This window comes from Pundamilia nyererei, unplaced genomic scaffold (genome assembly GCF_000239375.1).
Source record: "Pundamilia nyererei isolate P.nyererei 1_Seehausen unplaced genomic scaffold, PunNye1.0 scaffold00261, whole genome shotgun sequence".
NCBI classification, from domain to species: domain Eukaryota; kingdom Metazoa; phylum Chordata; class Actinopteri; order Cichliformes; family Cichlidae; genus Pundamilia; species Pundamilia nyererei.
In genome coordinates, this window is record NW_005187662.1 from 535,736 (window position 1) to 557,579 (window position 21,844).

General features: G+C 40.7%; 1 protein-coding gene across 1 annotated transcript; it reads right to left on the bottom strand.

The window, feature by feature from the left end:
* Positions 1-7,544: 7,544 nt before the first annotated feature.
* On the bottom strand, positions 7,545-21,138 carry sec14l1 (SEC14-like lipid binding 1). Its single transcript, XM_005750093.1, has 16 exons — positions 20,963-21,138; positions 20,537-20,633; positions 15,837-15,986; positions 15,483-15,614; positions 14,328-14,456; positions 14,010-14,229; positions 13,585-13,694; positions 12,477-12,666; positions 12,005-12,093; positions 11,841-11,911; positions 11,560-11,731; positions 11,000-11,134; positions 10,157-10,291; positions 9,693-9,935; positions 9,365-9,543; positions 7,545-9,113 (listed from the first exon to the last, which is right to left on the bottom strand). Exons 2-16 carry the CDS (start codon positions 20,597-20,599, stop codon positions 9,029-9,031), a joined length of 2,103 nt encoding a protein of 700 aa, XP_005750150.1. The 5' UTR covers positions 20,600-20,633; positions 20,963-21,138; the 3' UTR covers positions 7,545-9,028.
* Between the last annotated feature and the right edge of the window lie 706 nt (positions 21,139-21,844).

Genomic DNA, 21,844 nt, shown 5'->3' on the forward strand with positions numbered 1-21,844 from the left:
TCTGGTGCGCTCTCTCCTGTAGTTCGTCTCATTGTTCTCTTTTCCCCTCCCTCAGCCTGGCTCTGCAGGTGGTTCCATCCTGTTAAAATTGCGTTTTTCCTTCCCACTGTTGCTAAGTGCTTGCTTATTGATGTTGTCGATGTTGGCGATCGTAGCTCAAGAGTTGGGCGTTCACCTTGTAATCGGAAGGTTGCTGGTTCGAGCCCTGGCTTGGACAGTCTCGGTCATTGTGTCCTTGGGCAAGACACTTCACCCATTGCCTACTGGTGGTGGTCAGAGGGCCCGGTGGCGCCAGTGTCCGGCAGCCTCGCCTCTGTCAGTGCGCCCCAGGGTGGCTGTGGCTACAATGTAGCTTGCCATCACCAGTGAGTGAATGGGTGGATGACTGGATATGTAAAGTGCTTTGGGGTCCTTAGGGACTAGTAAAGCGCTATATAAATACAGGCCATTTGTCTGATTATTGGGGTTTCCTTCTAATACTGTAGTGACTTTAAAATATAAAGTGCCACGAGGCACTTGTTGTTGTGAATTAGCCCTATATAAATAAAACGGAATTAAATTTCATTTCTTTTCTATCTAATGAATTGACGTTTTTTGTCTTATCCTTTCCTTAAGCTCATTCAACAACCAACAGATTTTAACAGTCAAAGGCCCTCGATACATTGCATTGTCTCTTTTGTTTTGAAGTGCTAATGATCCACAGAACAAAAGACTTGCACTAAATTTCAGCACACAGGATGTAGCAGTGTTGCCAAAGCAAGTGCCACAAATTGGCTCTCACATTCAGGCTTTCATCCACACGGTAGTGTGTGTCTGCATGCAACAAGTATGTAATAGGCTTAACAGATCACAGCTGAAAGATCCTTGGTCAAGAGCCTAAGCCAGTCTTGAAGGCAATTACAAGCACAATGCCTTCACACAACATGTAAGCAAGACGGACAGAAAGAGGATTAGCCAGGGGAGGCGGGGGTGGTGATAGTTAAAGCTGTCATTGTTGAGACTCTCTGCATCGGTCTCGTGTGGAAGCAGAGAGGGGAGATTGATCATTTCAATATCCAAATCAGGATCTGAAAGGCAAGAAACACGGGTAACACACCAGCCCAAAGTTATTTTAGCCCTGACAGGTGATGAGTTTCCCTCAGGCACATACAATAGGCAGACCTGTCAAGCTCTATATCTCATCTCTGTTGCTTGTCAAAGCAATTTTCCCCAACTACAGGTGGGACAGTCAAAAACATTTTCCACATCTGCATTTTGAAAACACCTGCCTTAAAGGTTTATAAATGTAACACTGACATGGTGAAACCTCGAGCAGTATACTAGGATAGGGCAAATACAGGTTAGAGCATTAAAAGGAAGTAAATTACTGTATTCACGTTTTTCTTTCCAAATGGAGCAAATCCTCCAACCTAGTCAAGGCATTCAGCTCAAGCTGCATTGCTTTAGACATGCCTCACTCTCCTGACACGATATACCAAGCATACCCTGTCAATTAGGTGGTCTATTTAAGCAGCAAAATTTCCCATCTCTCCATCTCTCTGTCTGACATACTCTGTTAGTGCATTTCTGCCTGCTGTTTCAAAACCCCCCACCTTCAGCATCTGCCTGTCCCTGCACCTCTGAGCTCCATGGGGATATTTACTCATCACTCCCCAATTACTGTATGCATCATAACCGAGGAGCTCGAAGCGCTTGGAGACTACACAGACAAACACAACTATATTCTCCTGTAGTAATAAATAATTTTAAATGCAGTTTGCCCAACTGGACTGACAAAAACCAGCTGAATCAGAGTCTTGAAACAGCCTCCTCATGAACAGTAACCCAATTTTATAAGAAGGCATTTTAAAATTCATAGAGAAGTCAAACTAACTAAAAAAGATTTTTTTTATATCTGCATAATAAAAAAAATGAAAACCAATTTCTGGCAGCACTGTTTAAACATGAGTTGTTTAAATGAAATTCAGTGATGGCTAAACTGCTTGTCTTTCCCTACCTGATGTCATAAACTGGATAAACCGGTGGAAAAAATGGGCTAAGGTGCAGAACCCAAACGAGGACCACAGAGAATGATTTTACTTTTACATTCTTTATTTACATGTTCAGTGTTAAGTGTAAAGACAAAGGCACCAAGGGGGTGGCTGGAAATCACTCCAGTCTTAGATGATGCAGGCTACAGGGGAGAGACAAGAGGTAGATGGATCCCTAGTTGATGCTAGGGATAGTGCTGGCATACATTTATGATAATGTTTTGGTCTTCATTCAAGGAAATTTGCATGGTGGAAAATACTCACTCTAAAGTTCTCAAACTGATCTCCCTGTTGGAGCTCAGTCTGGGGGGAGTTATTTTTTTCTCCTTATCTTTCCTCATGTGGTGCATTTTTCCATTGTTATACCTCTCTGACCTGTCTTCCCCATGTGATGTTTTGTGTAATGTATGTATGGTCGGAGGGTAAGATGGCGCCGCCATTGCGTGCAATAGGTCGGCAGCCTTGTGAAATTTCCCCTTGTGGGACTAATAAAGGTATATCAATTCAATAAAGTAGCCACATTTCAGAGCACTCCTATCTCTAAAGTTTCAAAAGTAAAATAGGACGCAGAGCTTTCAGCTCTCAGGCTCCTCTCAGCTCCCAGTTTGGATTTGGGAGACAGACATTCTCTTTGCCTTCAAGATTAGGCTTTAACTTTTGATAAAACTTATCATTGAGACTGAATTAGGTGACCCTGATCTTGCTTTTGCTGTACTGCAATAGACTTGGGCTGTTGGGGGTTTCTTCCTTTGTCACACAAACCTTCTGCATCCATCGCTACATCCAAGCAGCTTCTTTGTGATCCTACTCTTTTCCTTCTGCCTCTAAGCTCTATATCCAGCATCCTTTGTCCTATTTCTTTGTCTCCAAACTGGTCAACCTGAGCCGTCCCCCTGTCCCAGTGAAAATCTTAGCATCTTCCAGCTCGGCCTCCTGTCTTCTTGTCATTGCCACCGTCTCTAAACCATACATCATAGCAAGTCTTAGTACAGCCTTCCCTTTCAGTCTTACAGGCTTTATGTTTTATGGATTAAACACAAACGAGGGTTAATTATTGAACATTAAGGGGCTAGTAGGCAGATTTTGTTTATGCTAAGCTAACTGGCTGCTGGCTACAGCCTTACATTTTATGGATAGATGTGACAGCGGTATTAATCATGTTGTGCAATTCTCTGCCAGGGAGGGAATTTTTCTCTAAAGGTATTTAAATTTGTGATTCTAATTCAAGCAGCATGGAGCGAATTATGAATTGCATTGACCAGTGATGGATTAAACATTCTGTAAAATTCAGATTTGAAGGTCATCGGGTTTGAAACAAGCGCAGCATTTTAGAAAACAAAAGATGATGCTTACCTACATCTAGAACCACACAGGACCCAAGTTGCAGAAGCCTCTTCATTTCTTCATAACATGGGCTATAGGGAATTTGAGCCGCAGTGTGTGCCAGTTTGCATCAAACAGTCATTCTGTGTTTTCCACTAATCTCTTTCCAAATGAAAATGAGTTTACTGTCACCTGAGAATAGAGGTGTCCCTTTACTGTGAGGAAAGTTTCTTTTAATTACACAGCACATTGACACACGCAGTTTAGACAAGGACGGAGGGCTTAGATGCTACAAACACACTGAGTGGTGTAGCGCCAGCATGCATCTGGGGATCACTTACGGCCCTGGCTTACAGTAACTACCTCATAATGTTGGAGAGAGACACGGAGACAGAGCAGTGAACACTAGTGCCAGGAAACATTTTCAGACAACAGTTTGGCTGTGTTTTTATCTCCTCTTGTTCTCTGATTCAATGCATCTGTGAAGCATTGTTTAAAACGACACGGGGACCAGACTTGTTCTGGACGGTCTGCAGAAGCCGATCTGCCGTTTTTTAAACTGGGTGACACTTTTTGTTCTCATAGATTTGCTGTCTTCATCTTAAAGTGCTGCTCAGATAATTTGATAGTATCACCTTGAGTCTTGAACTGACCTGAATTGCTGTTTATATTCATTTTTTAAAATTATTTACATTTTAGCCTAAGCTGTTAAGAGAAATATAAAATGATTTTATGAAATTACCTGTAGTTTTGTCAGCAATAATGTCCTTTTATGTCCTTGAATAAAAGTGTTTGCAGAAGATGATTGCATCTTATTTAATTTTCTGGTTAAAGACTAGGCCAAACTGATTAATTAACTAAGCACCTCACCATTAATTAGTTGGCAAAAACACTGCTTACTGATCATAACTTAAGATTACTGTACAATAGCTTATGAAGATAATGGTGATAAAACAGGCTGTCCTGAGACGTTAACACAATGAAACAGAAAAGCATAGGAACAGAAAAACAGAAGCCAGAGACATCTATAGGAAAGAGAGGGAAGAGGTAATACAGTAAAATTTAGGTATGCATGTGCAGTGGATACAGGGGTGATGGCACCACGTACTGAGGCATCCCTCTATAAAGTCTGACAGGATAAAAAGGACTGGCAGGTGAGCTGGCAGACGCTCCCATGAGATATACAGAACTCTTCAATATCTACATTTGCCTTGATCGTCCTGCTCCCCTCGTCCTTAATCTTACCTTCACACCTTTATGTCAGTCTCTCTACCTGTCTGTCTCGCTTTATTCTCTCTGCCTCTCAGCAGGTGCCCACATCAACCCCCAACAGTCTGGCTTTCAGCAAGGCAGCCCTGTGTTCATTTAGAGCTGGTGGTGAGGCTTGCTTCGAGAGGAGAGCAAAGACAGGTGCTCTGAATGTCAACATTTACTCTTTGCCAGCAGAAACACTATTGATTACCCATGATCTAACATGAAGTAGTATAGAGGAACCTTTACTGTCTATAGAAGGGACATGCACCATCAGGCAGGAAGAACTAGCTCCCTCCTGTCACATGGTAGCATTTAATAGGACACACCTCATGCAGAAGGTTAAAATATACAGTAGTGTGTCCTTTCCACAGCAGAGTTTTTGACTTGTTATAGAAGGAAAAGCACTGGTATTTTTATTAAACTGCATCAGTGTGGTATGTCTGACTTCAGACTTCAACCAATGAAAATATTAAAGCCAAGTGGCTTGCATATCAGATAGATAGATAGATAGATAGATAGATAGATAGATAGATAGATAGATAGATAGATAGATAGATAGATAGATAGATAGATAGATAGATAGATAGACAGATAGATGGATGTAGTTTGCAAGGAGGAATTTCAGAAAATGTGTCCAATTTATCATCGTTAATCATTTTATCATCACACAGACTGATTCGGTCTTATTGCCATGTTATTTTATCACTTTGGTTTGTAGATGCTTTGTAGTTGCAGGCCTGCTCCAAGTCGAAGCCACCATTTCAAATTTAACAAGTCTCCAAGCATATTGCTCCCACTGCTGTTTTCCCAGCATGAATTTTAGCTAATTTAGCATTTCTTGTTCTAAATTTTCTAAATTTCTTTTTTTTTTTTTTTTTTTAAAGAGGAAGGCTTAATTTGATTTGCACACAGCCTTCGAGGTCTGTTGTCTTTTATAGAGGAAAGTAATTCAATATTTTATGTGAACCCTGGGGCAGCTATTGTCAGGATTCAATCAATGGCATGATGATAAAGTGTGAGTTGGCACTCTTCTTTATTACAGGAAAGGGATGCAGCACAAAACATGTTTGTGGTTGTGTCATAAACGGGACTGCGATGTGGTGCTCGATGTCTCCTGTCGTTCATTCTTACATTAGACAGATTAGTTACTCGGCACAGCTTAGTAATCGATCCAAACAAGCAAAAAGATAAGTAACTGCTATAGTGTTTCCACTAAAGCATTTAAAAGAGTGTGTGTGTGTGGGGGGGGGGCAAAAACTCATATTGACCTCCACAGTTCAGTGACCAATTAGAGGGCAAAGAATGAAAATGTCAACTACAGCAGTCAGTGAGCCGAGGAAGCCCAGAGAAATAAATGCAGGTGTGATTCGAACGCAGATGAAAACAACACAACTTAAAGCAGAACCTTGACAGTCTGTTGCAAATGAGGGCAGAGCTCAGAAATTGCCCTAAATTGTAGCTAGATTGATGGTCTCTCTTGTAGCAGGAAGAAATCAATGTAACACGATATGAGAGATGGTATGAAACATCAGAGATAAACAGATGTGACTGTATCTATTTGTTTGTGGACATATTAATCAAGCCCAGCAGTATATCAAGTCAGAAAATGAATTTCAAACAGGCCAATATAAGATTAGCTAATCAGACAGGTCCACAACTCAAACGAAGGAGTTTTACTGTTTGTTTTTCAGCTTCCGTACATCACACTCAAACCAGGGCCGCGATTTAGACGCACAGTTGTTTTGAGACCAACAATCCCGGGCAAAGTTTTCCTGCCAGTGTATCAAGCCTCCGGAAAATAATGTGGCGCACTAATCCGGAGCTCTCCTTTTCAATTAGTGGGAAGGTCAAGATTGTCAGAAGGAAGCAAATGAAACACGGCTTAGGTTTTAATGAGGCTCCACACTACAGTGAGAGCCTACAACCTTATGCCTGATAAGGTTTTCTCTTTTATTATCGAGTTCAACAAGAAAAAAATCCATTTTAGCTGAAGCCTGTGGTGGATAAAGAGAACTGGTTGAGCGATAAGTGGTTTCCACCTTATTTTTTATTATTTTATTTTTCGCTTTGTATTTTAGGCGCTATTATCAGCTGACCTTGGCTTCTCTTAATGCATCAACTTTGTTAGCTCTTGCAAATAGACTCAGAGGAGTGTGTTGACATGGGTAAGCGGTGCATGAATCACTATTTTGCAAAGCACAACCTCCCTACCTTTTGTAATTTATTTATTTTTTCTATTCATGAGATGTAAATACAGAAAAAAAGACAGACTCAAAGTCATCCCCGTGTTGCCTATTTCCATGTCTGAGTCTGGAAAAGCCGAGAAAAGATCGTTCATTATCATGTACATATTCCCAGTGAAGGCTGGGATGCTAATATCGGTAACAAGTCTGAGGACTATTTCAGCAGCATATTATGAATGCAGCCCTCCTCCTGCCTGCCTGCTGTGCTCGCCAAAGAATAAAGTGTTCTAGTCTTCTAGGTTGCGGTCTTATTCCAGACTGATTTTAATTTGACTCTTACTTCAGACAAGTCCAATCTCTGCCGTGGTGGGAAAGCACATTCAATCAGCCGCTTATGAGGCAGGTTAGAGAGAGAATGTGAAATGTCTTAGGGAAATAACAGGGGGATTGAGTCTTCATTTGTGCCTATGGGGAGGCAAATTCCAGATAACTTTGCTGGAGACTTATCTGGGATGTTCAGCAGCGCAACAAGCGAATAAGTAATAAGAAGTCAAAGTGCAGGTGCATTTATCAGTTCTTTCGTCAAAACTGGTGAGGAAGAGAGATAATATATAATATATTGGACAATACATTTGATCCTAAGACATCTCTTCTAGCACAGAGAGAGATTCCCATTTTTTGTGAGTAGCTTGAAATCTTTCAAAACATTTCAGGTTTCTTACAATTACAACTTAGAATAGATATTCAGGACATCTCTAATCTTTCTTCATTTTATCAGATGTTATAAAGTCGAAATTCATTCAGTTTACAACAAATATCTGCAGAAGAAATGTTCCCATCTCCTCCCCCTGCCCACTTTTAACATTACACTGTACCTAGTAAACATCAGCATGTGAGCACACAGGACGAGCTGTAATGATTAATCAGCCGAGTGATTTGTGGCTTCAGGTCAGCCAGGACACCCTCAGAAGGTGGCGTCAGGTCAACCAAACAGGTGGCACATTATGAGGTTATGCATTATCGAGTATTTCATTTGCTTATGAAATTTTACATATGTAGACATTTTCAAGCCAATGTGAGCCAGTAAAATAATTTGGCCTTAAAATATATAACAGTTATATTAACAAAAACATTTTTTACGAGAAAATTAGGCACATCAAGATACAGAAGTGTTATTCTGTGTGTGGAAAATGTGGGTTTTGGGAGGTTGTTAGAGCAGGCTGAATAATTCACTAAACAAGCTTCAGGCTAAGTCGGTGAACTTTCTCTGTCTAACAGCACCGGCATGGCAGCAGGAAGTCAGGATGCTGGTAAATCAGCCTCAAAAAGAAAAACCTCCACGTACCTGACTGTGCCGGGATAAACACCAACATGACACGAGTTTGCAACCAAGAAGACAAAAAAAAGAAATAATAATAATAACGCAGGAAAATTCAATTAAGCTTTAGCTGGAAGCATCTGATAAGTTTATGGAAATTAAAGTTTTATGTAAATCAGTAGTCTGCCTGGCCCAGTGCCAGATCACAAGAGGCTGCACTTTATTGCATTTAAATTAGCTGCCTGAGAAAACTCAGCAGCTCCGCCTAACAAGCCCAAAAAACATTACATGAAATCTAGAGAGTGTGCTGCAGATTTTCAAAAAAGAGATTTCATACCAGCTTCTCATTCCTAAAACCTCAGCGTTTGCTCTAAGAGCAATAACAATCTCGATGATAAATCAAAGATATTGCTTCAGCACAGCTTTGCCAGCGCAGGTGCTGTTCGAAACACTTGGTGCAAGACACTCCAGAGACATCGATTATTATTGTTTTACAATTCTGAACAATTCTCCCTTCAATTTCATACACAACCAAATGAAGACTGTGAGTTAAACTCCAAGCGGAAAGGCCGCTGCAGATTTGAGAGCAGCTCCAGCAGACTGCACTGACACCTTGTGGACAACAGACGCAAGGACAGAAGCTCATGTGTGCTTTTTTAAAATTTAATCTAAGAATATATAAACGCTACTGTGTGTGAGCCATCTCCTTTTTTTCATTTTATGCATTGTCGTATTGCAAGGATATAAGACAAAAGTGCATTTTCATCAGGTATTTGCATTATTAATGTACTCCGGTAGAAACACTAAATCAGTCTTCAGTGACACAGCTCATATTTGAAAAACAAAATTCTCTTTGAAGGCACCAGTGGATACAAGTGAGGTTTGGTCATCGCTGCATCTGGGCGTCCGCTTAACAGACGCTACCTTGAAATAGTAGAGGATGTTGTGGTGCCACTGAGCTGTGAGAAGCCACTGTGACAAGACTCGAGACTGGTCATGGAACCCCTAAAAAAACAAACAAACAAAAACAAATCGACAAACAACATTATCTTAACTTGAAGACGTAGTTACACCCAATCAAATACTAATCAATTATTCTAATCACTGCGGCAAATAAAAGGCAGCTTGCGCACAAGCATAAGGAACAAACAGTTTGCATAAATGTCCCTGTATATATATTTAAAGTCTTACATAAGACCCATGCAGTGAAAAAGAGCCTCAGTATAGCACCAAAAAAATAAAAATACCAAACTGACCTGAAGTCACAGGAGGCAAGGACCTCGGTGTAGTACATGATTTTACACTTGTGGGAGGAAACCTGCAGAGAGGCCAGCACATCATCCACTCGAGGCATGCTGGAGGCTGCGCAGGCTGCGGAGCTTAGGAAACGCCACTGGAGGATGTAGAAGCCGGGCCAGCGTGTTATGTGGGAGCCCTGTTTCAAACCAGAGAAATCTGCAGGATCAATTTGTGTTCGCTGTGACGGAGGATTAAGCACTTAAGACGGCGAACGGGGACAAAGGAAGGTTGTCTGAGACTGTTAAACAAAGACAGATCAAAAGAGCTTTTTATGTCCTCTCTCACCTGCACACTCTCTCCCTCCCTACACATGAGGGCTTTCTCCACCATGCTGTAGTCCTGGCCTAGTACCCAGCTCTTGTCTATAAGCTGTGGATTAACAGCCCCTAGGGAAGCGATACCATGAGTTTCCTTTCTGGGAGGCTGAGGGGCTCTCCTGGAGTGGTAGATGTTAAATACCACATCTCCTTTAGACACATCAAAGTCCCATGTGATGACAGAGGAGGCCTCTGTGATCTCTATCAGCAGCTGTAGAAAGATGTAAGAAGATTAGAAACACAGGTCAGAAGACTGCAATTCATTAATCACGCTATATATTTTAAGCATGCAATGCATAGTTGTTCCAGTAAGTGGCAGTATTACACAATGCATAAACTCTATTAAACGCAAAGAAATGTCGCCTTTCTTGCCCTGTTGTTAACTCTTATTGTCAGAAAACTGGAGGCAAAGCATAAAAGTTGAGACTGCACCTCGTATGGAGCCCCCTTGTAGATACTGGCACTTTTATAGATGGAATCAGTCAACAGGCGGTTTTCTTCACTCTCTAATTCTTCTGCTGTTCTGTACAGAAATTTGGGAACCATTCCTCCTTCAGGAATGTCACACTGAAGAAGAAGAAATAAATGTGATTAAAGCAGAACGCTTACTAATATATATCAAAATATATGTAGACATACTAGCTTGTTTTACAATAAGCATAGTGTAATAAAGTAATATCTTATGTAATACGTTTTACTGCAATTCATATGCCATGAACTTAGATATGCAGGTTCAGTTAAAGGATAACCTTTCTCAGTATGAAATGCCATTTTATAGTTCCAACTAGCTACAGCTCTTTCACTTTCACGTTTGCAGCTGAGCAACAACTTGTTGAGTGCTCACAGAACTGACTGAACTGTCACAGAATTCAAACACGCGAGTCCTCCTGTAAGGACATTGTGATGTGCCCCAGATGCTATTTTTTTCCTTTATGTTAACAAAAAAAGGAAAGAAAACTGAGCCAGCTGAGCTGAGGCAGATGCTCACTGGCTAGTGGGTACAGTATGTTCTGGTCCTATCTGACAACCTGCAGCTCAAAAATCTATACAGGCCTCCAATATATCATTTCTTCATAACAAAACAACACAGGGTCAAGGACCTGAAGTGCAAGGTGATGTTCACTGGATTTGTAGAGAAATGTCTACCCAGATGTAGCTATGCTAAACTGGTACATGCTGGTGAAACCACATACTGCAGGTATGATATGCATATTTCTGGCTGGGCTGAGACTGACTTTCACAGGTATGGTCAATAAGCTGAAGACTTAACCTCACCATGCAGTCTCCTTGCAGGAAGTCAGGGATGATTTCTCTGTCGATGTAGTCTACCAAACCTCCTGGACCCTGGTAGTCGTTTCCAGCATAAACAAGGAACTTCTTACGAGTGTTTTCATCAATAAGGGGGCTGACCTGGCGGTGAGACCGAGAGAGCATGCAGGAAAGGGCAAAGTCACTTATTATGGACTGTGAAAGCCAATCCATAATCAATGAATAATTCAAGCCTGAAAAATGCACATGTTAGCTGGTTGATGGTGTTACTAAGCATCCATAGTATTTTATATTGACATCATTGTCCCAGTAGCTCATTCTCTTTCTGTAATTTCTTACAATCCTGCCACCCATGCTACTGCATACAGCAAAGATTAAATGTGCCCCTATGGGTTTTAGTTTTACAGTCATCTTTCCTGGTCCATAAATTGATTTTTCTTTGTTTATTAGTTGCTCATTTTTCCAGCATGGCTGGACTGCACTTAGCTATTTATAATCTCTGCATCTGTACTCTACAGCTTTATGCATTCTTCCATATTCAGGTGATGCAGTCAGTTTATTCTCACCAGGGTCCACAGCACAGGGAAAACTCTCGGTGCCCGCAGTATGAGCAGGCGACCCAAAGTTTCAGGGTAATTGGCCTCAACAATTTCGATGATTCTCAACAGCGCCTTAATGCCAGGTCGCCACAGATGACGCATGTTTAGACCGTCCAGATCCACCAGGCAAGTCCAAGAACTAGCGACACATAAAAACAGACATCGCATTGTTTTGGTTAAAGTGCACTGCTGATTGCTCATTAACCAATGGGACACGAGCAGGATTAAACTAAATACGATTTAGGCACCTAATAGGTTGTCCAAAAACTCTGGTGTTTTCCTCACAGCGCCTCAGTCCCTCCTCATTAATGGAAAGCACCTGCAACATTGTCACAGTTAAGCGCCAACTTCATTTAGAATATCTTCACTTTTTGCTTTGTTTCCATGTAAATTAAGTCATAAATTATGTCACCTGTCTCAGCAGCGCCTCCTCACCCAAGGCTCGTACTAAACCTTTAGTGTCCATTTGACCCAGACGCAAAATGTACAGAGGACGGCCATCTGAATGAGAAGGAAACACAGTGAACAATCACAAACTGCACTGCACACTTCCACCTGTAAACAAAGCTGGTGTTTACCGCTCTAGAAAGGGTATCGGTTTAGCATGTAAACACTCAAGGGGAACATCCTGTGTTCAAGTCTTAACTGTGATCAGTTGGATCAGCTGAGCTGTTAAAAGCAATGAAACCTTTTCCAAACATGGGAGTGAAGACATATGGTGTTCAGACTTTGCAGTCAATAATTAACAGGCTGTTTGAGAACTATATAAACACAAAAGCTTAAATCCCTGTGGCTTTTAAGATTAGCTGATAAAATTTCCCTCTGCCTGGAGTAAAAAAGCCTCACAATAATGGCAATATCAACCAGCGTCGCTCACTCAGTACCTTTGTCGTGGTGGTGCCAGCCTCCAGAGTAATAATCCTGGAGCAGTTGAGGGCGTTTCCATGTGTCTAACAGGAAATCCACCTGATGCTGTCTCCTCCAGGTCAGTGACTGGCAGAGGAACTCCCTGGCCTTGTCGAGGTTGAAATCTCTGGCCCTGAGGAAGCGTAGCACATGCTGATCCTTTGGAATCTGTACATGAGAGGTGCATCGTTAAAGATGCTGATGAATCCAAAGCATTTTTTAATGCTCTGCTGGTGAAAATCTTTGCAAATTGCATGTAGTGCAGTGAAAAAGAAATTGCGCCCTAAACTGAATAACTGGTTTGCTTCGTTTGCAAAAAGGTCCTGAAACAGCAAAGGAGCCCCAGACCATCACACTACCACCACCATATCTGACTCTTGGTTTCATGTTCTAATTATTAAATGCTGTGTTAGTTTTATGCCGATGCAAAGGGACTCAAACCTTCCATAATGTTCATTGTTTGTCTCTTTCTTATTGTTGAACCATGAACTTTGAGCTTATTTGAGATAAGTGAGGCCCGGAGGTCTTAAGATGTTGTTCTGGGTTCTTTTGCGATCTCATGGAAGAGTTGTTGATGCACTCTTGGTGAAATTTTGGTAGGCCATCTGCTCCTGGGAAGGTTCACTACTGTTCCAAATTTTCTCCATTTGTGGATAATGGCTTTCATTGTGGTTGACTGGAGTCCTAAATCCTTAGAATTGGCTTTGTAACACTTTGCAGACGATGGCAATGACTTTTTTGCACGGGGCCAGGGAGGTTTGAATGACTTTTTTTCCTTAAATAAATAAAACAATAATTTAAAAAATGCCTTTTGTATTTACTGGGGTTACCTGTATTAAACCTATATTAAAATTTGCTGGATGATCTGATGAACATGATAAATATGCAAAAAACTAAGAAAACAAGAAGGGTGCAAATACTTTTTCACAGCACTGTATGTGTCTGAGCATCAAAACTGAGCTACAGTAAGAGTGGAAGCAAGAGGGAAATAACAGGTTGCATGAGTGTCTTAGAAATAAAGGCATACTGTATATCGCAGCATCAACTGTTCACTAATGAAAGAAACTGTGTTTGTTTATTTGTGACCTTGCCCTTGTGGGTTTCCTGCAGCCATTGACGCAGCCGAATAAGACAGCTCTCCTGCAGAGGCGTTAAATCACCTAGGTAACGTCTGATGTAGTCAGCATCCAACTTGTCTACAGGCCAAAACACAATAACAGCATAATGTTACACAATATTGCATCCAACAGACTGAAGACTATGGTGCAATTTCAGCGTTTTTGAAAATAATTAGACACGGTGAGTTTTTATCAAACACTTAAAATGTTGCTTCTGTTTGTTTGAGGTTTTTTGGCAGTGCAGTTATAGGAGGATTCCTGCACTGCTGTATAAATCACCCACTGATCTATTTCCCACACTTTTAATATCTCAGTTGGTAAATTCACTCTATGTATTGTTATCTTTTGACATTTATATTAAACCTTTGCTGGGATTAGCGAGCACACACTGACCATCAGGGGAACCGGTCACTAGCTCTGCAGAACATGATGAGTCTTTACAGTGCAGCCCGTCCTTGGCACTGTTCACTGGGATGGCTCTGGCAGCAGAGGGGGGCGGCAGCTGGTGCCTCCAAGTGACTGTCCCAGAGTCAACAGTGGAGGTCCAACGAGGTATATAAGTGACTCCTTCTTTCTCCAGCTCTCTGAGGTAGTACTCAATAATTTCTTTACCCTTCATCAGTTGAAGGAAATGAAAGACTGAATTAATTTTGACAGTTAGGGAAGCATCTGGACCAAGACATGAAGGCAAATGAAGTAAAATATGCAAACCTTTTTAATGCTACTAGCATATTGCTTCATCGCTATCTTCTCTGCGGTGCTTTCAAAACCAAAAAAGGACTTAATATCCAGACTAGCTGACTGTTCGAAGCAAGTCCAGCTCTCATTCTCTGGATGAACCTGTGGAAGAGGACACGCATATGAATTTGAACTTGAACCAAACTGTTCAACCAAACTCTTTGTTATGTAAACAAAGCACAAGCTGAGGTTTAATACAAAATATTACATCAGTGCATACATGGTTACATATCTCGTCATCACAATTTTAACTGCCTTTTAAGTAAATGGTAGGTTCTGGTGCCAGGTACTGCACATACACTCACAAGCCACTTCATTAGGTACACCTTTTCAACTGCTTGTTACTGTAAATATCTAATCAGCTAATCACTTAGTAGCAACTCAGTGCATACAGGCATGCAGACATGGTCAACACAATCTACTAAAGCTCAAACTGAGCGTCTGAATGAGGAAGAAAATTGGTGCCAGATGGGTTGGAGTATTGCTGTTGTCCATCTCTTTATGACTACAGCGTAACACATCATTTCAGAAAGCTCAGATCATGCCAAACTGGTTCCTTGAACATCACAATGAGTTCACCGAACTCAAACGGTTTCCACAATCGGCAGATCTCAATCCAATTGAGCACCTATGCAACTATGTGATGCTATTATGTTAACATGAACCAAAATTGATTGAATTTGTGCCACGAAGAGTTAAAGAAGATGAGAAGGCAGCTGTAGCAAGGTATACCTAATGAAGTGGCTGGTTCAGTAATTGCAAAATTACTGTCATACAAAATTCTTACTTTCTTGTGTGCAGACTGCCACATGATACAGAGCAGACATCAAAAAGTTGTGCGAAGCATCTTTTAACAGGGAGAGCAGTATTATAGTAACTCTGACTGAGACAACAGCAGCTTTAAAGACACCTGGTGACACTAGCTCTTTAGTGCCTTGAGCACACTATGGGAGGATCACCTAAGATGAATAATTCATGCACCACATACTGCATTGCCTTTAGCAGGGACTCTGTACCATCCGGCAAGCACTAGGCGTTGTAAAAGTTTATATAAAAACAAAGAAATAAACCTCCTACACGCTGCCACATTCTAAGCACCTGATTACCACGTTTGACTCTCAGACTCACCGTGTAGCTGCACCTCTCACGGACAATGACTCTGTTAGAAAAAGTCTCATTGTGAACCTCAATATGGAGGGTCCTGTCTCTGCAGTTCAGAGAGTTTTTTTGGATGAAGTACAGATAATCCACGCCGGCGATCTACATGCAGAAGAAACAAAACATGCTACATTTACAGTTACTGCAAAAAGTCACATCTTTTATCCTCCAATAACATGTGCAAGGCTGAAATGCATCATTTACAAGTATTTCACTAAATAAAGAGCATCTGATTTTTGTACTTCACAAAAGAAAGATCACATCATAGTAACCAATTCCTTTGCTTTACCGCCCTCATCCCCTATAAGGTCAGAGTGGAAGTACCCGTTTGAGAAGTCGTGGGGCTTCGATGTCGATCGTACAGCGCCTCTCAGTCACCAGCACGCATCCATCATCACTTTGGCTCTCACTTATGATCTCGCTGTCCACAAACATTGGAATCAATGGACACTTTGGGAACCGTCTCACGTAGGCCTGAAAGACATTTATATAGAAAAATTGATTGATTGGGTTTATTATTATGTTGTCTGTATTAATGGCTTGCCTGGGTCCATTCAGTTTGTTCCACTGGGAGCTCTGCCTCAGTGAGGTAGCTCACTGTTAGGAAGGGAAAGCTGCTTATAGAAAACTATAATCACAACTGCTGACTGAATAGATTTATAGCACTGAACTACTGTGTCAGGTTAGGGTGCTTTTTTCTGTAGTTAGCAACTTTAGTTTATGTAAATGCCTATTAAAATGTTGTGTTTTGCAGACACCAACAGCCTGCAGCATTTACAAGCAGTAATTGCCACGTGTTTTAAAGACCAAAGCATGTGACCATCTGCCCTCGCCACTATCACCAGGGCTACCTGTATGCATTTACTGAGCTGCCAGGCAGGCGTTTCAAGATCTGCAGTAAAAGATGTTACTTAACAAGGGGCAGTGCAGCTTCTGATAGCAAACTATTGACAACTAAGCAAAAGCAGGGGATGAACTAGACCTTTATGATACGGACAGCTGCCTGTGTAATGGCGCGGATAGAGGGATAAGCATTTCACCATGGGATAGAAAAGTGCCGTCAATGTCTTGAGGAACTGCGTTAAGCAGTAAAATCACTAAGTCAGCCAAGACTTAAGATTTTAAAAGTTTAAAAAGCTAAACTCTCAAAATCACACACACACACAGACAACCTCACACATCCTGCACGCATCAATACAGCACAATCCAATCAACAGGATGAAATTATTCACTAAGAAAATTATTGGGAAATGTTTCTGTGCTAATTAAGCAGCAATGACTGGCGCTGTGCAACAGGCAAACTAACAAAAACAGTATGTTTCACTGATTGCAGACAAATTGAAAGCTCTGTTCTGCCTATTCCCCCTTCAGCATTATGAGCATAACCACATAATGGAGGCACAAAATATTTAATAATATATATAAAGGGGGGGGGGGGGGGGGGGGGAGGACGACGACATGGGTTTCTAGTGTTTTAGGCAAAGCAAGCCTTGAGGACTTTGTGTAAGCCAAACGTCAGACAGACAGCACTTTTCAGCTCATTCAAATCATGTTTTACTCTTCTGCCGATATTGATCAAATGCATTTCTACAAGTGTCGTCCGTTTACAGGCACCTAGCTCTGTTACATAAAGGCCCCGGAAAGTCATTAAGAAATGTCATGACAGGAACAACAATGGTGTCAAGGTTAAACATTCAGTAATATCCAGGACACTGATTAGCACTGTTAGCCTGAACAACAGCTGTCAGTAGCATTGAGGGAGCTAATGAGAAGCTCTGAGGTAAATGGGAGCAGAAGAGGATGTTAGCTGTTCATTTGGATTCTCCTCTTTAAGCTGTCGCAGGCTTCTTTCTCTTCTTAAAGGAGCTGTTATTTAGCTTTCACAAAGGGCTTATTTTGAGAGTCTTTTCAATAACCTGCAGTGACGCAGGAAGAATTTCAGACCTGCAAATGTTCCATGGGGAAGCATCAAATGGCTTTGGTGTAGGTGTTATCCACACAGTCTATTGTGTTAACTCTGTATAGCAGCTGCACGGCAAACTGTAACCGCTGCAGCATCGCAGTCTCTACAACCCTTCATCAAGGATGTTGTGCAACACTTTGGCTTAATGTGTAACTTAAGAGAAAACACCAAGAGCAGACCACACAGGTGACGGTGCCCCTCACGGAAATCCGTATTTATTTTTCTTTTGTCCTACTTTTGCTTTGCCAGGTGTTCTTGTGCTTATGGTTTTAGCCCAAAACTGCAATTTGCAGTGATGGGAAAGCAATGCATCAGTATCATAACAAAAAATATTCCATTTAAAGAAAAGCCAGGTTATAGCATGGAATTTTAATGGATTTTTCCCCCTGTGTAACTATTGAATACTGTTGGAATAATGGAAAGTGAGTTAAATAAATATAGCTGCAAAGTTTTCTGCTGACAAACTCTGCTGTAGCCTCTTTTTCTTAGCGTTGCATTTTGTTTGCTTTCTAAAGGATAAGAGAACTGGTCAGCGAGGCACTTACATAACTTACAGCTGTTCTAAAAAAACGTCCTACAAAACAACTCGAGAACTCCCGACCTCTGCTCAGGCAGCACATGATAAGAAAACAACAACCACACTGAATGACTTACAGACACCTGAAATACACACTCACCAGCCACTTCATTAGTTACACCTCACTAGCACTGGGTTGGACGCTCTTTTGCATTCAGAGCTAACATTATTTCTGAGACGCTGGAAACATTCCTCTGAGATTTTAGTCCATATGGACATGACACCATTACACAGTTGCTGAAGATTTGCTGATTTCACATCTTTGTGGTGAATTTCCCAAAGGTGCAATCTATTGGACTGAGATCTGGTACCTGAGGCGGCCAGTTGAGTACAGTGAACTGTGCTCATACAGCTTTGGACATGGTCAGCAACAATACTCAGGTCGGCTGTGGTGTTTAGACAATATTCAGCTGGTACTAAAGGGGTCAAAGCGTGTCATGGAAATATCCCACAATCATTACATCACCAGCAGCCTGAACTGCTGATACAAGGCAGAATGGAGCCATGATTTCAAGCTGTTTACAGCAAATTCTGACCTCACCATCTGAATGTTGCAGAAGAACTCAAGACTTATCAGACCAGGCAATGTTTTCCAATCTTCTGTTGTCAAATATTGGTGAGCTTCAGTTTCCTGTTTTTGGCTATTTGGAGCAGCGCTCGGTGCGCTTCTTCTCCATCTGTGCTGTGCACTCTGCTTACGTTGGCAGCCCAGTATTACAGCATTATGTAAAACACCACTTCACACTTTGCCCTTACAAATGAAATATACACACGTAGCACTTGCAGTAACAGCAGAGGGAGATACTTTATTTCAAGCCAACATGAAAATAATCATGGGAGGAAGCATTTAAACTGACATCATTAACACATTTACATGTAAATATATACTAGCCACCTAGCTTAATTGTTTCTGGTTATTAAGGACCCTTGAATGTACTTCATGTGTTTTTGCTTACTACTGACTTCTTGGCTTAAAATATACTATCTCCCCCTGTCGGTAATGCAACCATTATCTTTTTTCCCTCTCCAAAGTTAGAAGTGGACAGGGTGTGTTTATTACACATTTTGCTGTGATACTGGGTTGACTTTGGCTGTAAGGAGTGGATCATTTCAGCTCAAAGCAGCCTGGTTATTCTCCTCTGATTTCTGACATAAATAAGACAAAAAGTCTAAGAAATGTAATTCTAATGCAAAAACAAAAATCACAATAGATCAGCAGTTTACAAAATACCCCGAACAAGAACGATGCCACGTTCAAGGTTACTTAAATGACTTTCTCATTCTGATATATTCTTGATTAAACCCCACAACCTTTGCATTTGCCAGACTCTGTATAGATAAGAAATAACGAGATTGACCGAAATTTGTCCGTTTTTGATATTTGCACCAAACGAGCAGTTAAACTGACGTACCAAGTGAAGTGGCTGATGAGTGTGTATATCAGGGGTCGGCAACCCTTGGCAAGGGTTAAGTGATGGCACGGCATGCAGTGAAATAATCTGAGAAGGTGTATTTAAAAATAAATATCTAAGGCTGAGCCACCAATGCACATCACAAATTAGCTCACACAGAGCTAATGACAATACAGCTAATGGTCTTTTATGCCAATTTGGACAGAAGACTGGGGTTTTGTGCAACAGAAAGATCGTGCTGTATGTGCCCTTTGCCTCGAGAGTGTTGTTTGCCAGACTTCCAGTGTTAAATGACATTTTGAGACAAAACATCAAAAAACCTTCAAGGATGAGGCAGAGAAAGTTGAATCAATTACACGTGCTGTGTCAAGATATGAGAAGCAAGCAAGTACTCTAAAAGTTTTTACAGCTGCAAAACATCATGGAACTGAAGCAAGTTATCGTATTGTTAATGCAACGGTTGATATGGCACTTTTTTAGATGGCACTTGTCATCAAAAAGGTTGCCTACCCCTGGTTTTTGCATAACCATTCAACATCAAGGCCAGTTGCCAAACACTAAATGGCAAGTCTGGTTTTGAAAAAAGGAGTCTTTATTGTGCTGTGTGTTTTCATGCAAAAAGAAAGAAAAGCACCCTTCACGTTATTGTATTTAAAGCAGCACGAGCAGGAAAGAAAAAATATGCAGCATTCCAGTAAAGTCAATAAACATGCAGTACAGACTGCAAGTAAGTGAATATCAAAAATGAGACAGACAAGGCTACTGACTATTTTCTGAAAGTGTCTGGTCTCTTTTACATTGCCACCTAACCATGGAATGAGCTGGAAAACTTTTTGAAATCTAAAATTTATTTATTTTCATGAGAGGAAAAGCTGAACAGCATTTGGATTGCAAAAGGTCAGTGCCCTAGAGTGAAAAGCAGATTGCCAAACTTTGATCCCTAGTTTGTGTATAAAGGATATTTTGCAAATATGAAGCTCATATTCAATGCTGTGAGCTGGAAGGCTGCATATATACATACGCACACAATCTGTGAATTTAAAAGATTCCTCAATATAAGCACGTCACTTACCGCCATTATCAACTCAAACGGGTGCTTGTAGACCCGAACAGGGGACTGGTACTCCTGCACCATGGCTGAAGCTCAGTCAGCAGCAAACTCTGTTAAACTGCCACAGAGATATGACACGGCAGCTGTCAGTATAGATTAGTGGAAAGGGCACGTCTTCTTCTTCTTAAAAAAAGTCTACATAACATGAGCTGAGTAAAGGTCAATGAGGGGAGAAAGAGAGGACAGTGACATTCACATGACCATAATTAGGGTTGAAATATAAGCTGTGTGCTGCAGAAGGAGAATTTCAGAAAGTTTTTTTGGAACCAGTTGGGATGTTTTGATCCATAGAGAAAATGTCAAAGTTCAAAGTTTGTTACAATGTAATGACACATAAGCAAACACAGTGTCAAGCGGTTTCTATAGCGGAAAGAAAGTTTGACTTACAGAAATGTTTTCTTTCCGTGCCGGCAGGTTGGCTTACTGTAGCTGTCCAACTATATGAGGGTCCATGTCGTCAGCTGAGAGAAGAAAGCGAGCCTCTCGCCTACTTTCCTACAATGAAAACCGCAAAAGAAAAACATTTCCTACCCGTCACTTTGACCTTACGGCAGACTTTTGACTCCGCCCCCTTTCGGCCAAACAGGAAATCAACGTGATGTTTGAAAAAAAAAAGTCGTTTTGGTCGCACATTTTCAAGCAAAATTTCATCCGACACTGACAAACATGAAATGAACAAAAGACTGTAAATTCGTGATTTGTTTTTTTTTTATCTGTCTAACATTATTGAATATTTTCTACCGCCTTTCTGGACTCGGACACAAACATAGGAGGGCATATATACAAAGCTTTTTAAAGCTGTTGTTGTTGTACCTTACCAGACGACATGATAAACACGGAAAATGTTTTTAAAAATATGTCAAAAGTTTGTTAAACAAAAATAATGTGTATTGCTGTTTATTAGTTTGTTTATATTGTTGTTTATTAGAAAAATGACAAACTTCACATTTTTAATCTAAATTTGAAGTCAGAAATTAATGAAACAAAAATATTTAAACAACTAAAACGAATTCTGTTCAGAAATGCATGTAAGTTGCTGGCATTTGTCATCTTAATAGAAAAATAATAAAGACAATAATAAAAACAATGGGCTTTACTTGTTTTTCTTCTTATTTTAAAACTGTAAATTTAAAAATTCATGGATGGCAATAATTATTAACATATAGTAACATACAGCACAGTAATAGCAGTAATTATATTTATAGAATTAAATGTGTTATTTTGATCAAACAGGTTGCACATATTGGTACGTTTATTTGCAAAAAAAAA

Bases quoted from the DNA above. Each gene is read 5' to 3' on its own strand.
- sec14l1 (XM_005750093.1), bottom strand. From the start codon at position 20,599: ATGGTGCAGGAGTACCAGTCCCCTGTTCGGGTCTACAAGCACCCGTTT. The intron at 15,987-20,536 runs GTAAGTGACGTG...AATGTCTTTCAG, and splicing joins CGTTTGAGTTGATAATGGCG to GCCTACGTGAGACGGTTCCC. The intron at 9,544-9,692 runs GTGAGAGAGGAC...GGTTTGAAACAG, and splicing joins GGGAGGGAGAGAGTGTGCAG to GGCTCCCACATAACACGCTG.